General features: G+C 43.6%; 1 protein-coding gene across 15 annotated transcripts in view; it reads right to left on the bottom strand.

Moving 5' to 3' along the window:
- Positions 1-16,607, bottom strand: part of LOC128340074 (transient receptor potential cation channel subfamily M member 8-like) — a 149,754-nt gene that overhangs the window by 70,935 nt on the left and 62,212 nt on the right. For 9 of the 15 annotated variants that reach the window (XM_053284778.1, XM_053284785.1, XM_053284776.1 and 6 more), the window contains 3 exons: positions 15,744-15,846; positions 8,116-8,234; positions 5,344-5,634 (listed from right to left, as the gene is read on the bottom strand). In XM_053284778.1, coding sequence (XP_053140753.1) covers positions 5,344-5,634; positions 8,116-8,234; positions 15,744-15,846 — 513 coding nt within the window. Of the gene's footprint in view, positions 1-202; positions 413-5,343; positions 5,635-7,493; positions 7,584-8,115; positions 8,235-15,743; positions 15,847-16,607 lie in introns of those variants that run through there. The other 6 variants (XR_008313443.1, XM_053284786.1, XM_053284784.1 and 3 more) reach the window with 6 other exon arrangements.

The following is a 16,607-nucleotide window of genomic DNA, read 5'->3' as shown; positions in this document are numbered from 1 at the left end:
GAGACTGCACTCCCGCACTTCAGTCCTCAAGCTGCAGCTTGTGCTTAATCTTTCCACACATACTCCCACAATATTCCACACTGCCATTTTCATGGCAGCTTAAAAGTACTACTTTTTAAAGGGCTATGGGTTGGAGACTGCCTTGGCCCACCTGGTGGATGATCTCCTATTGAGAATTGACAGAGGGAGTGTGATCTCTCACCGGCTTTCATTACCATCCATCATGGTATCTTTCTGCAGCGTCTGAGGAGGTTGAGAGTGGGAGGCAGTTCTTTGCAGTGGTTCTGTCCTACCTCTCAAGCAGATTCTAGATGGCATCACTTGGAGACTGTTGCTCTTCAAAACAAGAGCTTCAGTATGAGTCCCACAATGCTCCATACTGTCACCAATGCTTTTTAACAGCCACATGAATCTGATGAGAAAGATCATCAAGGGACTTGGTACTGGGTGTTATCAGTATGCTGATAACATGTCAACATCATCAGGAAAAGGTATAACCCTCCCAATAGCTTTCAGTTTTAGTTTCTCTTTTACCTGGAGAGAGATAGCGGGAGTAGCCAGCTAGGGCTGAGGTGAGTCACACTTGGTGGGCACATTCCTTTTGAGGTTTTTTGCCTCAGTTTGAAGCTATTCAAACTGCTACGTAAGAGAAGGCAGCAATGGAGATTAGCAAACAGGAATTAGGAGTTCAGTGGGGAAAGAAGGTAAATGCTACTCTCTCTTATGTTCTCAGAAAAGAACTTTTAAGCTGTTTAATTATCTGAAAACTTCAGCTAAGATCTAACTTTCAAATAAAAAAATCTCCAAATACCCTAAACAGCCAATAAAACCAGTCATGAAGGTAGAAAGCCAGCAGGAGAGGGGGCGCTTCCCAGTATATTGTACAGAGTGTTGCATGTGTGACTATCTGCTCGATGGGCAGAAGTTATGAGTTGTGCTTGGTACAAGGAGCTCCTGGCTCTCAAGGAACAAGTTCATTCTTTCGAAGCCAAGGTGGCTAATCAGAGAGGTACATGGAATGGATGGGACCTTCAGAGATGTGATAGAGGCATCCCACTCCCAGGCTGATGGCTCCTTTGCTGTCATGGAGAATGAAGATCTCTGGGAAGAAGGAAATCATTCCAAGAAAGAAGGAAATGCTCCTTTAGAAGGGCCCTCTTTTGTGGATGATGAGCTCATATACTCTTGCACAGGGAATACTCCTCCAGGGGGTGGGGGCCTTCTAGCAGTGGGCAATTCAATCATTAGGGGTATAGAGAGATAGGTCTGTGACCTGTGTGTAGACCACACAATGACTTGCCTGCATGGTGCAAAGGTTGCAAAAGCATCACATGGCATCTAGATAGATTGTTAGGCAGTGCTGGGGAGGAGTTAGCTCAGAGGAGAGGTTTAGATTTGTTAGGCACTGGGATACATTTTTGGGTCAAGAAAAGCATGTACAGAAGGGATGGGCTCCATTTGGCCCAAGATGAAACCAGACTACTTGTGCTTAAAATCAGAAAGATTGCAGGGCAGCTTTTAAAATGAAACCTGATATCTGACAAGAGCTGGGATAGCTGACAGGAGCTTGGCAGTATCCAATTTGGCAAATGCTATCCTTTAAGGTGTGAGGGTATAAATGTTTGAGATAAAACAGAAAGGGACAGAATAGAACAAGGTAAAGAGCTAGCACAGAAGGATGTGCTAGCTGAGCAAGGAGATCAAATGGCCAAAAGAAAGATAGCACACACCAGGTAAGAGATTCAGCATACAGGGACAGTGCACCAGTACTTCTTGGTGTCTCTGGCTGTTGGGGTGGCTGGGGGCTGTCATGGAGAGCACCTGTACTTCTGAATTTGCAACTACATTACTGTTGTATAGTTGTTTATATGCCAGCACCAGAAGCCTCCAAGCTAAGATGTGCTGGAGTGCTTGGTTGCTAATGAAAACATAGATACAGTGGGCATCACAGAAACATGGTGGAACAGTGGGAAGTGGGAACCAGTGGGACACTATTATTCCTGGATAAAAATTCTATAGAAAGGACAGGGAGGGGCGGATTGTGGGTGGAGTAGCACTGCATGTTAAAGAATGGATAGAATCTAACAAGCTAGAAAACCTAGGAAGACCGGAGTCCTCCACAGAAACTCTGTGGCTGGCAACACAAGGCCTGGAAGTAAATGTTTTACTACATGATATCGCCATCCATATCAAAACACTGACAGTGACTGGGAGTTGCAGAAGGAAATCAGGGAGGCATCAAAGAGAGACAGAGCCATAATAATGCGTAACTTCAATTAACCACACATAGACTGGGTAAATTCACATGACAGAGGTAATGACAGAGGCCAAATTTCTAGATACACAGAAACATGAGCCCTAGAACAGTTGGTCATGGAACCAATCAGAGAGAAGGTGACCTTGGACTTAATCCTGAGTGGCATCCAGGACCTGGTGCGTGATATCATTGTTGTGGAACCTTGAATGGTGACCATAGTGTGATCAAATTCAGCATATATGAATTTGAATGGAGAGGATCACCAAGGAAGTCTAACACAGACACTCTGAACTTCAGAAGTGGAAACTTCTCTAAAATGAGGAGTTTGGTAAAAAGAAAACTGAAAGGGAAAATCAGGAGAGTCACTTAGCTCCAGAATGCATGGAGTTTATTTAAAACCACAATACTAGAAGCCCAGTTAGAATGTATAACAAAGAGGAAGAACGGTACCACCAAGTACACGAAGATGTCAGTATGGCTAACAAGTAAAATCAAAGAAGCTCTAAAAGGGGAGAAGATTTCCTTCAGAAATTGGAAATTTTTGGAAATTGGAAATTTTTGGGCTGCCCAACTGAAGAGAACAGAAATAAACACAAACTCTAGCAAAAGAAACGCAAGGAGACAATAAGAAAAGCAAAAAGAGAATTTGAGGAAAATTTAGCTAAAAGCATCAGGGGAAATAACAAAAACTTCTTTAAATACATCAGAAGCAGGAAACCTGGAAGGAGGTGGTTGGTCCTTCCAACCGCCTCCTGATGATGAGGGAGTGAAAGGAATGATAAAGGACTAGTATTTTTAAGCCCGTTAAAATAACGGGCGCTAGTAGACCTTTGGGGCGAGCTATCTCCGCCTCGGCCGCACTGCGTCCTCCTCCACCCGGGCGGGCCCACCGCCTCCTCTGGATGAGAGTGGGGGCCCTTTTCTGGGAGTACTGCCCCACTCTCCCTCCCTCCCTTCTGCCCCACACTCTTGCCTCTCTTTCCCTCCCTCCCACTCTATGCTCTTGCCCTCCCTCCCCCTCCCCTCTCTCTCACCCTCCCCTTCCTGTCAGCCTCCTGCCCCAGTCCCTTCTGCCCTCCCCACTCCCTCTTGCCCTTCCCTTCCCCTTCCCCCTGCCCCACTCCCTCTTGCCCTTCCCCTCCCCCTCCCCCTCTCACCCTTTCCCCTCCTCCTGCTCCACTCCCTCTTGCCCTTTCCCCCACCCCACTCCCTCTTGCCCCACTCCCTCTTGCCCTCTCCTCTCCCACCTTCCCCTCCCCCTGCCACACTCCCTCTTGCCCTCTCCTCCCGCCCAGCAGAGTTGTGCGCTCTGGGCCCCACCACCATCATTCCCCCATCCGCGGCTGCAACAAAGGGAAGCAACATCCGCAACAACTCCCTGCCCCACTCCCTCCTGCCCTTCCCCCTCCCTCCTGCCCCACTCTCTCTTGCCCCTCCCTTCTGCCCCACTCCCTTTTGCCCTCCCCTCCCCCCAGCCCCACTCCCTTTTGCCCTCCCCCACCCCACTCCCTCTTGCCCTTCCCCCCTTCCCCCCTGCCCCACTCCCTCTTGCCCTCCCCCTCCCCCCTGACCCACTCCCTCTTGCCCTCCCCCTCCCCCCTCCCCCTGCCCCCTCTCCTTGCCCTCCCCCTGCATTTTTAAATTTTCTTCTTACCGGCCTGCCGCTCCTCCTCCCGGGCGGCAAACAGTTAAGTTCCGCCGCCCGGTTCCATTGCACCCCAGTGTCCCACTGGCTCCTCCTGGCCTCCACGGCCTGTTCTGCTGGCGGGCCCGCCATGCCATGTGGCCTGCCATGGCCGCCGCCGCTTGTCAGTTGTTGCGGCCAGCTGTAGGACAGCCCCCGCTCCCCCCATTCCCACCTTTTGCCCCGGTATCGGGGCCCACTGCGGGCTGCCCGTCCGCTGCCGTGCTGGCCCCACAGCCACCACCCATTGCCCCGCCGTGGCCGCAGCCACCATGGGCCTCAGTCGCTGCCGCCATCGCCCCTCCGTTGCCCCGCCGTGGCTGCCGCCGCCGCCATCAGGCCCTGTTGCCCCGCCGTGGCCAGCATTGGCCCCAGTCACTGCCACCTCCTGCTGCTGCTTCACTGCCGCTCCCAACGCTCCCAACATGGCTGCCTGGTGCCTGCGGCCATTTCTCCCTCGGCCGTTCTGGGCATGCGCTCTGCGCATGCCCAGAACAGCCAAGGGAGACACAGGCGCAGACACCGGAGGACACAGGCGCACACCCAGGGACTTTATTATAGAGGATGATATGGTAAATGAGTTCTTTGCATCTCTCTTCACGGCAGACGATACAGATACTGATTTGGGGTGAGGCAGCAGCGGGAAGGGTGAGGAGGGACAGAGGAGGGGAACGTTCCCCATTTTATCTTTGAAGATGCCTCTGCAAGCTGATATGGGGGACGGCAAGCTCCTTCCAGCTTCTCTCCTCCAAGTGACAAGTGATTGTACAAGCTTCTCTGCTTGTACAGTGAGAGGAACAACTGCTTGCATGTACAGAGGAAGGCTCAAAACAGGCTGTACTGAAGAGAGGCCCATACCATCACTCAAAACAGGAGGGGAACTGGAGGGAACTCATTGCCCCCATCCCGCCGCACAGCAGTGTTTCAAAATGTTTAAGGGGGAACATTCCTGTCTCTCCACGCCACCACACCACACCCCATCCCACCACCACACCGTGGCATTTTTTAGAGGGCAAAAGGGTGAACTCCCCCTTCAATCCCCCCCCTCTGCAGCCACTGCAGCCTCCGCATCTCTTACAACTTTTAAGAAGGCAGTTAAGATACATTTGTTCATCCAGGCTTTTAATTAGACTTCTAGAATTTAACAGTATTTTAAATTTTTAAAATTGTTTTAATGTCTTAATCTTGTTTTAATACTTATTTCACACATTAAAGTGCTAATCATCATGGGGGAAAAACCCAAGAACGGCCGTGGTCATCTTACCGCTCCCTAACTGTGACCACACTCAAGCTGCTCTAATCACTGACTGGAAAACTCCCTTTTCTAGACAGTGATTTATAGACAGTGACAGATTAAATATTACCTCTATACCCAGCCTATATTATCTTGTGCTTTACATACCAAAAGCTGTATCTCAATCTCATCCTTGATATTTTTGTCCTCTTTTTTGATGCCTCTTCTGAAATCCTCTACCATCTTCCACACAAATGTAAGGAGAGCATCATTGTATGAGTTCTTCGCAATTTGTAGATTCTTAAATACCAGACTGCTGAAGTTGTTGGTATAGAGCTCAGTTAGAACTTCATTAGTAAGAAACTTCCTCAGATTCAAGCCATTTTCCAGAAAGAGGCGAACAAATTTTGGCCTGTCCTTCACCAGGGCTGTAAACATGACATCCTGAAGGTCAGCAGACTAGAACAAGAAAGAGCAAATTACCTAGCTTGAAAACAAAATACTTTCTGCCCTACCCACTTTGCCCCTCTACATGTGACTAATGTTCAGGGGCGTAGGGTCTATAGGACAAGGGGGAACAATTGTTCCCAGGCCCACAGGGTCTGGGGCCCCCCAAGGCCCCTCAGCCAGTCTCCCATGCCCTATTCACCCTCTTTCCTGCTTGCTTGGCAATCTAAGCAGCCTGCAAGCTGCTAGAGCTCCTTCTCTCTCCACCTCTCAGCTGATTGGCGGCTGGGTGGCGCATCCAGAGAGGCCTCTGTGTAGGCCTCACTGAAGCCTGAAGCTCCCTAGGCAGCAAGCAAGGAAGGAAGCAAGGAGGCAGGCAGATTGGCCAGCGCTGGCTGCCTTTGCCCACCACAGCTCTTTGCAGACACTCTGCCTAGGCCAGCCAGCCGGCCGAGCCTTTGCCCATAATGGAGATAGAATGTTAATTCCTTTTTGTGGTTACTGCCCCCCCGACGGATATCAGCTTACCATAGGGCTGCTTTGATAAAGTGGGGGGGAAGGTAGGGCAGACTGAGAAGTCTCTGGATTTTTGCTCCTATAGGGAGCAAAATATGCTGGGAGCATAAATTAGTTTGGTTTGATTTACATCCCTGAGAATCTTAGACAGTTGAATGCAATTGAATTTATTTTTAAGTAGACATGCTTTCCTTGTGAGTAAGTCCTTTAGGTTTCAATGAAATGTACTTCCAGCTAAATGTGGTTAGATTTGCTGCCAGAGGCTGCAATTCTCCACACACTTATCTGGGACTTTTACACACAGCAGGCTTTACTGCGAAATCAAAGTTGTCCCAAAAAACCCAATGCAAAATAGTGGATTTTTTTTTAACCCTGGATATAAATCCAGCCACACTCTAACGAGCAGTAAAAAAAAACCCCTGAATTGTGTGTGAACTGTTCCCCGATAACGTGCAGAGACTTCAGGGTAAATCTGACCAATATGTGAATGCAGCACCTCCATTCCAGAGGAGATGTGTGTTAAAGGGCTTTAAAAGCCCCATGTGAAAAACTTCCTGGAAGCAAACTTTACAGAATTTCTTAGGAATTCTGAGAAAACATACATAGGCTCACACTGCAAGGTTGAAAGTGTCCTTTGCTAATTTGCAATGAGGGGCTCATTTTAAAATCTTGTCCCCAGGCCCACTCCAACCATACTACACCCCTGCTCATATTTATAGTAGCTTTTAAGCCTCCATTTCATAGAGGAGCCCCTCTTTGCCCTCTTATTCCTATTCCTGCAAATGTCTCTTTGCCCCGTATAACACTCATTTTTATAGTCACATGCTTATATAAGCCTCAATTTAATAGAAAATAAGACTCTCCACATGAGCAGTGTGGTGAGCCATGATGGGGTTTGTGGGGAGAGTCCGCTTTCCCCGCACACAAGCAGTCAGCTCACCCTGGGCAGCTGGATCAACCACCCACACAATTGCTGGCTCCGTCATGGAGCCGGTTGGGGTGGGGGGCCTGGGGCCTCTTGGCCCCGGAAGTACCAGAATGCCCCAAATGAGTGTGTGGGGCATTCTGGGGAATCCCCTGACATCAGGAGGTTTGTTGTAGCCTCCCGGTCAGGGGTCTCCTCATGAGTCACCACAGCGCAGCAACACATGATCCAATAAATGGGGTTAGCGGAACACTCCCTCCACTAGCCTCATTTAAGGGGGGCATTTTGAGAGGCTTGCTGCCAGGAGCTGTGTGGCTCCCGTTGCAGTACACGACCAGGAGTACTAGCCTCCCTAAGCCTGGTTTCGCCTGCTCGTGAGAATAGCCTCAATGCTTACTGAAAGATCAGACAGTAACTTCATATTACATACAGCTCAGTGGCACCACTTGGCATGCAGAAAGTCCTAGATTCAATCCCTGCCATCTCCAGATAGGGATGAGACAGGCCCCAGTCTGAAACCCTGGAAACCAAATGCCAGTCAGTGTAGCCCATACTGAGTCAATGGTCTGATGCAGTATACAGTATCTTCCTACATAAGCTAATTTCCATATGGAGCTCCTGAAAACACATACTCCAGGAGGATAACTGGAATGGAGGAATTATTTTCAGGAGGAATCTTTTTTTATTTTTAAGATAGCACCATCATTGTACATGCTGCATTACAGAGTAGCCCCTGTTTTTTGTCAATCCATAATGGAGTAACTGGCAGCAGCTCCCTGTACCCCAGATATCTTGCCTGCAACTTATTATGACCATTTTCATTATGTTGTTCCTGCCCTTCTTGGAAGAAAAGGCAAAAATAACACATACTGATTGCAGCTGTACAACATTCATTCTTGCCATCAAACAACATTGCAGCCTCTCTGATTTCCATTCTCTTGTAACAACGGGGCACTTGGAACCATCCTACTTATCCAAAGACCCTTTCAGTCTTGACCTCCACATGACTGTCACTTTTGTCAAGCAGCAGCAACATGCGGTGCTCCACCTACCTCCCAATGACGATCATTGGTAAAAATCTCTTCACTCGCCAGATCCAGTTGGTTCCACTCCAAAAGCAATTTTAGTTGCCCGTTCCAGTTATCCTTATCTTGTTCGTTTGTGCTGAAAGCTACAAGTAGAGAGGGAAGTCTATGGATTACTAGTGGCAAGAATCCCATGGCTGTTTCCTATTCTTATTTCCCCATTAAACAATCTGTTGCAGATTGAGAAAAGGTTATGTTGTCACCCTCCTTTGGAACAAGTTATTCTGGTAAGAACTAATCTGCCTACTTTCTTTTCACTATAATCTTGAATTACCATTCTCACAAGTTAACTCACTTCAGGAACAAACATTTACGCAACCTCCATCTTGAAATGGAGTGGATGACATCATCACAAATTACGCTGTTGAGGTGTCCCAATATGTCACTCACTACAACTATACCAAGTTTGGTTCAAATTCATTAGACGATCTACAAGTTAGCCCAATTTGTGCCTCAAATGTTCATGTGTCCACCATCTTAAATAGGGATGGATGACATCATTACAAACTACACCATTATACATGGGATACAAACTATCCCTACAACTGTAGCAAATTTTGTTCAAATCAGTTAGGCGGTTTCAGAGATGGGTGGTAACTAAACATCTCAGCCAATCATTGCTTTGCTTTCTTGCTTCGGGAGCCATATTTTTATTGCAAGCATTCTTGTCTGTGTGCTCTGTTCTTTCCTCTATGTTCCCTGAAGTTTGAAGAGTTTTAATATTCAATTTACTATTATCATTTTACTATTACACCATGTGTGGTGCATTGGGGGATCTTCCATCTCTGTGTCTATTTACTATATACTATTTACTATATTTTTACTATTCAATTTACTATTACACTGTTACACTTGATCGCCCATCTCTGTGTCTCCTCGGGCTTCACGGAGCCTGAGGAGATACACGATGTATGGCAGCTAGATTAAGAGTGTGCTTGCTAACAGTCAGGTTTAGTAATGGGGTCAGGCTGCATGGGAGTGCATGAGGATCCAAACACTTCACATGAACAGCCTAACCCAGTCTGGGGGTGCATCTGGATCCAAGCCTCTAGCTGGTGTTCCAGGTTGAGGCAGTGGCCAGAAGTGCTTTCTATCAGCTATGGCTGATATGCCAGCTGCATCCATTTCTTGAGATAAACAACCTCAGAACAGTGGTACATATGCTGGTAACCTCCAGACTGGACTACTGCAATGTGCTCTATGTGGGGCTGCCTTTGTATGTTGTCTGGAAACTGCAGCTGGTCCATAATGTGGCAGCCAGGTTGGTCTCTGGGTCATCTCGGAGAGACCATATCAATCCTGTATTGGCTGCTGATAAGTTTCCAGGCAAAATACAAGGTGCTGGTTATAACATATAAAGCCCTAAACAGCTTAGGCCCTGGGTCTTCTTTGCCATGAACCCCACCACCCATTCAGATCATCAGGAGAGGTTTGTCTGAGGTTGCCACCAGCTCACCTGGTGGCTACTCATGGACGGGCCTTCTCCATTGCTGCCCTGAGGGTTTGGAATGAGCTCTCTGCTGAATAAGAGCCTCTCCATGTCTGACAACTTTTAAAAAGTCTTTACCCACTTTCACCCACACTTTTAATTAAATAGTGTTTTAATAGTTTTTAACATTGTTTCAAAACTTTTAATTGTTGTAATATTTTAACCTTTTTCTGTTGTAATTTATATTGTTTTACTGTAAACCGCCCAGAGACGGCCAGTTTTGGGCGGTATAAAGGTAAAGCATGCTGTCAAGTCGCTGTCAACTCCTGGCAACCACAGAGCCCTGTAGTTGTCTTTGGTAGAATACAGGAGTAGTTTACCATTGCCTCCTCCCATGCAGTATGAGATGATGCCTTTCAGCATCTTCCTGTATCACTGCTATCTGATATAGGTCCCAGCAGGGATTTGAACCAGCAATCTCATGCTTGCTAAGCAAGTCATTTCCTGCTGTGCCATTAGGTGGATTACAAAAATAAATAAATAAATGTTAAATAAATAAATGTGCAGTATCCCAAGTTTACCCCCCCTTATCCTCACAACAATCCTTTGAGGTAGATTAAGCTGAGAAATAGTGAGTGGCCAAGATCACCCAGTGACCTGACTGAATGATGAATCCAACCTGGGTCTCTCAGTCCTCATCTAAGCAGGATTAACAGATACATCCTGTAGTGTTTTGATTTTTTATCAACATACTTTGTGCATATTCCCCCCACCCCAACTGCCAAAGCCTGCAGACATCCATGGAGGGTGGTGAGAACAGAGAAACATGGCAACAAGGTATTACGTTGTTTTGGAATTATTGATCTGAGTGTTTAACAAGTTCTAGTAAGAACTAATCTGCCTCCTTTCCTTTCACTACCCCTACAACTAGACTAAATTTTGTCCAAATTGGTTAGGCAGTTCACAAGTTAGTCCACTTGTGCCTCAAACATCCATGCACCCACCATCTTGAATTGGGGTGGATGACAAACCATGTAGTGTCCCTACAACTATACCAAATTTGGTCCACTTGCACCTCAAACGTTCACATGTCTGCCATCTTGAATCAGGGTGGATGACAGCATTACAAATGATGATCCTGGTTTAGCAAGATGGCGTCAGGAACAAAAATTACTGACTAAACCACCTGTCAGGATTTTCACCAATCATTTGGTCTTATCACCTTTCCATCGGTCAGATGGAGGTCAGTATGTGTGCGGAGCTCTGTCCTCCTCCTCGAGGTGTTAGTCTAGGGGGTCTTCAGACCCTGAAAAGTCTGGAAAACCGTGGATGAACATCTGGAGAGACCTTCCTGCAATCATCGGACTGAATGAAGAGAGGCTTCCACCGCCTAATTACCGACAACCTGTTCTTTTCTTCTTATCTTTACTAATAAATCTCTGAGATGTCCACAGCCGTGAGTTTGGCGGATTTATGATGTTGCTGCTTTTTAAAAAAATCTCTCTTTACTGAAAGCTTTTGCTTACTTTTTGCTATTTTTACTTTGCTGGAGATCTCAGTATTCCAATGTTAACAGCTTTCAGTTTTTGTCTTGAAGAATTTTTTGTAATGTCTGATATTCCAGCAATTACTTATTTCTTATTTTATTCTTGGACTTTAAATTACTCACAGCATTTGTTGGAGTCTATTAAGGGGTTTTTCTTCTCCTCATCTCTTCGTGAACCTCCCCCTCCCCCACTTTGAACTTTCCGGCAGATAAGTATTTGCAATGAAGAGGAATGGAGAAGACGACAGGCTTGGATAGAAGAATGGCTTTTTTTCTCTCTTTTGATTTGTTTTTTTTCATCTTACAATTTTTGCAGAGCCACATATCTAACCAGTTCATGTCTGTCTTACAAAGCCCTACTTGGACAAACTCTGTTTACCTGCTTTCTGGGAGGATTCATCTTTGACTGCTCTGAAAAGTTCCATTTACAGTTCCTTCTGTTTGCACGGCTGACAAAGTGTTTTATGGCTGAATAATCACCCTTTCGTCATTAACTATCTACCCAAGCTTTGACTGGAGAAACGAAAGTGTTGGGATGGAATTGCTGAGACTGTGACTTTACTTTGAAGAATTCCATACCTCCTACTTGGCTGAGCTGGAGTGATGAAGATTTATAATAGAAAAAACCTGAAAGTTGTAATTTTATTTGAAAGTTTACTTGCTTCAGCTGTTTACTTAGTGTGTGTGTATTAACAGTACTATTTGGCTTTTAGCTGCGGTGAGGTTTATGTGGAAGGATTTCAATTGGAGAGATTTCTTTGCGCAGAAGCTCTTTCTTAGGTATTTCAAGGTTACAGTCCTGGCACTGTTTGGTCTCTCCTGTATGAGAAAATATCTCTGGATACAGTTTCCAAGATTTCATGTTAACCCTTTGTTGGGTGAGCGGGTAGATTCTCAAAGCCTCAAAGATTTTAAATGTTGACTCCCACTTTTTTCTTTGATGCATTTCTCTTTGACTTTTCAAGATATGTGATTAATTCAAGGTTTATTTTATCTAAAGGATTTAACTTTGAGTATTATTTGAGCATATATTGTACCTCATTAATTGGCTTGCCAATGTATTCCCTGTGTTCAATGCACTTTCTTCAATGTATTTCTGTATTGGTTTTCTTCTACCCCCCACTTTCCTTTTCCTACCAAACAATATTTAGGGCTTTAATATTGAAATAACCTCAGCACTTAAAGTCTTAACCTAAGGAGTTAACATGTATCTGCATGATTGAAACTGAATTATATGTGATTATTTTGGGTTACATTTGTAGCTGTAACCTGGAAAATACCAAGCCCCTCAAAGCATTCCCTTTGTTAACTGTCCTTTATATTTTAAACAATAATTTAGGGAGTTCTAAATTAGGTCCAATATGGGTAACAAGCTAATCAGGATTTCAGTTGCATTGTGGGAACCCGATGGTCTAATAGACCTAAGGAATTGTCACATATATCTTCCTGTTTTTTCTTTTTCAGGGACATAATGTATTAAGAAAGGGGGATTTATGGATGAATTGAGCATATCCTTGCAAACTTAATTTTTAGAAACCAAGTGTCGCAACAATGCAAAAATATCCAAATATATGGAACAGGATTATTGGTTTTTCCTTACCACAGGACATTTCCTTACCACAGGACATCCTTACCACAGGGTAGTTTTAAAGGGATAAGAATGACAAGCAGCTGAAGGGTACTCTGTTTCTTCTATTAGTTTCAGTTTATTATTCCTTCCTCTCTTCCCATGGGTTTTTATTGCTTGTTATGAATATCTGAATTATTATTATTATACTTAATAATAACACTTTGAGAAGTTTAGCTGAAAGCAAACAATTGGAAGCAAATTGTGACGGATCAGATACATGTATACAGGTGATAATGTATTGCCATTTTTTTGCTCCCAGTTGTAGGTTACAAAGATCAGTCAAGGCTGAATTTTGTCCCCTCCATTTATCTCTCTGGTATGTTTATTTGGTTTTCATTACAGAGGAGTGGGACTACTAAAGGTTTAGCTGATCTTTGTTCATTATTTTATTATGGTTTTTGTATTCCAGTTTGTGATTGAATTTCATGGGCTGGTGGATTTGTGGCTTTGTATTTATAACACACATATTACTCCTGGTATGCCAGAATTAGCGTTTTTTAACTCCTATTTTCCTCTCCATTGGATAATCTTGGTTGAAACCATTTTGCATATATAGTTGCCCAATAATTAACTGAATTTAGGGGGAATGTTCTGTGAGAGTTCTAAACTCTACTCCCTCTGATGATTAGGTTTTTAGTCGAGCCTACAGACATTAACAAGCCTTCTCTGTGTAGCTGTTTGAATCTCCCATGGATTTTTTAGGAGGTAGCCAAATGATTTTTGGAGGAGAGCGCTAGTATGAAGGGATTGAAGCAACCTAGGGTGTGATTTGAACACAGTGACATATAGAACTAACATATGTCTTGCCTGAGAGATCTTTCCTTTATTGTATGGATTATTACAATATTATAAATGGTACTGAAGTGAACTTAATAATGTATATTAGGATATATTTGAGACATATTTGAAGTACACCTAAAATTACACACTTGTTTTTGAGCTCTTACGTAGGATTTATCTTTATTTAGATTCCTGTATTTGTTATCCATAACATTGAAATTCATTTGGAAGAGAACTGTTTAGCACCTTGCTGGTGAAGTCTGCTGCTGTGTAAACTGGTTATTAGGTTAGATATAACAAGGCATTTAAAATTCTTTGAATTCATTTTCAGTTTGGCCAGACTCTTGGATGACCTGTGATCATTCTAGATTGTCTCAGCCCACCAGCTTAACATATAAGTTAATATATATATCATTTAATGCTGATGGGATGGAAAAGGCTAGAAGATCCATGATTTGCCCTTGTTGAGTATTGGAGAATAACATACTACAAAACATACTTTATTAAATATATACGTTACAAGACATAGTTATCCTACTTACTGAAAGTTTTAATAAATTTGTTTCTTATGATTACTTATAAAGGTCTTAATTCAGAAGTAGGACAAAATTAGAGCAAGGGGACTTATATTCCCCTCCCTATAGAATACAGAATCTTATCTATAATACCCAATATCATTTTTTGCGTCTGTGATGTTCAAACCACAGAGTACTGGAAATGCTTTGCCCCGAGTTCGAAATAATTGTATCATATCTACTTTATATATCATAGTTGGGTTGGCTCTCTCCTTCTCAAACCGTTTGTTAGTGGGATGATCAATCACGTTGGGACAGACTTTTTCTTTTCTAATTTCCCGTAGTGGAGTTAAAGATTCTTTACTGATTGCTGTTGATGTCTGATGCCTAGTTTAGGACCCTTTAGATTCAACTAACACTACTGTATTTTTTCTTCGTTTTGGTTTTGAAGGATAGACTTTGTATGCAAACTTGTTTGGTCTTGTTGGAGTCTCAGAGATGTAACGTATCTGTTTCTACTTGTAATACTAATAAAAGCAATTTTTAAAAAAATGATGATCCCCTGAGCCATCCCTATGTGTCCCTACACCTGTAGCAAATTTGGTTCAAATTGGTTAGGCAGTTCACAAGTTAACACAATTATGTCTCAAATGTTCATGTGTCTGCTATCTTGAATCAGGGTGGATGACATCATCGCAAACTACACCATTGAGGTGACTGGATCACGGAGAGGCCAATTGTGCAGGCGCAACAGCCTCCAAAATGGCCACTGAGTTGGAGGGGGAAGGCCTGAATAGGCCGAAGAGCTGGCTGGACGGCCAGTATGGGCATCAAGGGAGGCCAGTTTGTGGAGGGGGAACCTCCATGGACCCACCACCACCTCCAACAAGTCCCCTGGAGGGGGTAAGTAAAAAATATTTTTTTTAATTTAAAAAAATGTTTGTGAACCCCCCCGGACCGAACCGAAGCAGGGGAGGTTCAAGGGAGTGCCAGACTGAACTGGCCCAGTCTGGTTTGGGTCCGGTCCAGACTCGAACCGAACCAGAGCAGCCGGTTCCATACACACCCCTAATTCATACAAAACTACCACATTTATTTTTGCACAATTCTGTCCTATGGAAGAATGGCAATATTTGCAATCCACCTACCTCCTTTGATCCACTAGGGATCCATTACCTATGATTTGATCCATTACTTAAGATTTATGTGGTTGATTCAGTTCAGGGAAATGGTATGCTCCTGCTGAACCCCAACAACAAAGACTCAATGCATGGACAGATCTACCAAATTTAAAAATGGATCTTCAAATCCTGTGGAAAATCTATTCCATGGTTCCATAATAGTAGGAGTCAGACAATATTTGCCCAAGATACATTACTAAGCTCTTTTCAAGCTTGTCTGCTAACTGGAAATAATTTCAGTTCCAAGTTGGAATAATTTTATTCGCTGGCCTTTACAAAAACAGTCTATTCTTTTTGAAGAAATGAGACTGTAGAAACTATATCTTGATCTTAGCCCTACGAATTTGATAATACTCCCAGAGTGCTCTTTCATACCCCACTTTAACAAAGTGAGTTTAATTAATTAATTAATTAATTAATATTAACATCTGCCCCCCTGCAAATGCTCAAGGCGGCTTATAAAATTCATTTAAAATGCAACAAACAATGCAATAATGACCAAAATAATTCACACCTTTATACAGGGCAAATGAAATGGCATTGCTCACAATTTCATCTCCAGCTTCTTCTATTTTGATCACAGTTAACAGATGAGGACTTTCAAGTACTTCTTTGATCTGCACAAGGAAATTCAAAGTTTAATCTATCTGAGGGTGGTTTATAATCTGACAACTTTTTTCTTCTTTTTTCTTTTCTTGATTAATTTAATTTTATTACTTTTATTGTAACTTGTGTCTATCTCACTGTTGTGAGCCACCCCAAACAGTAGTGCACTGGAGGGGCAGAGTATAAATAATGATGATGAAGATGATATAAACAAGGCATCACATAAAGTGGAGAAATTTGACCTGGGGACATCTTACCTTGCATTTCAGTCTCTTAGCTCTACTTTTCTTGAAGATTGTTAGAATTAAGGTACATAATTCTCAATAAGAAAGTAACAGCTAAGATAATTAACAGTACCTTAAATATATCAGCCTTTCAGACAACTTAACCAGGTAGTAAGCTAAGCACACCATGATGAAAACCTAGCTATGAACAAATATAAGTAGTTGTCATCAGTTTCCAATAAGCTACTAAAAAATTCCAAATAATTTTTCCACTTCTATCTAATTAGAGATTATGCTAGGACTTGTACTGGATAAAGTTTCACTCTATTAGCCTTTGCTTATACACAAAAATTATGCTTCTGCAGAAAAAGATGCAAACTATTCAAATAAATTTGGGAGAAAAGTTATATACTAAGTTATATAAACATGAAAAAGTAACCTTTCCCAGTCCAATATCCATGTGGTTTAAATAATGTCAAAAGGAGTGTGGTGGTGATAGTGCAAAATGACAGTGGCTTCTCTTTTCTCTAGGCACCCCCAGGCTCTGC

The sequence above is a fragment of the Hemicordylus capensis genome, chromosome 1 (assembly GCF_027244095.1).
Source record: "Hemicordylus capensis ecotype Gifberg chromosome 1, rHemCap1.1.pri, whole genome shotgun sequence".
In the NCBI taxonomy this organism is placed as follows: domain Eukaryota; kingdom Metazoa; phylum Chordata; class Lepidosauria; order Squamata; family Cordylidae; genus Hemicordylus; species Hemicordylus capensis.
Note: the sequence above shows the minus strand (reverse complement) of the source record. Positions and strands in the feature narration are given on the sequence as shown.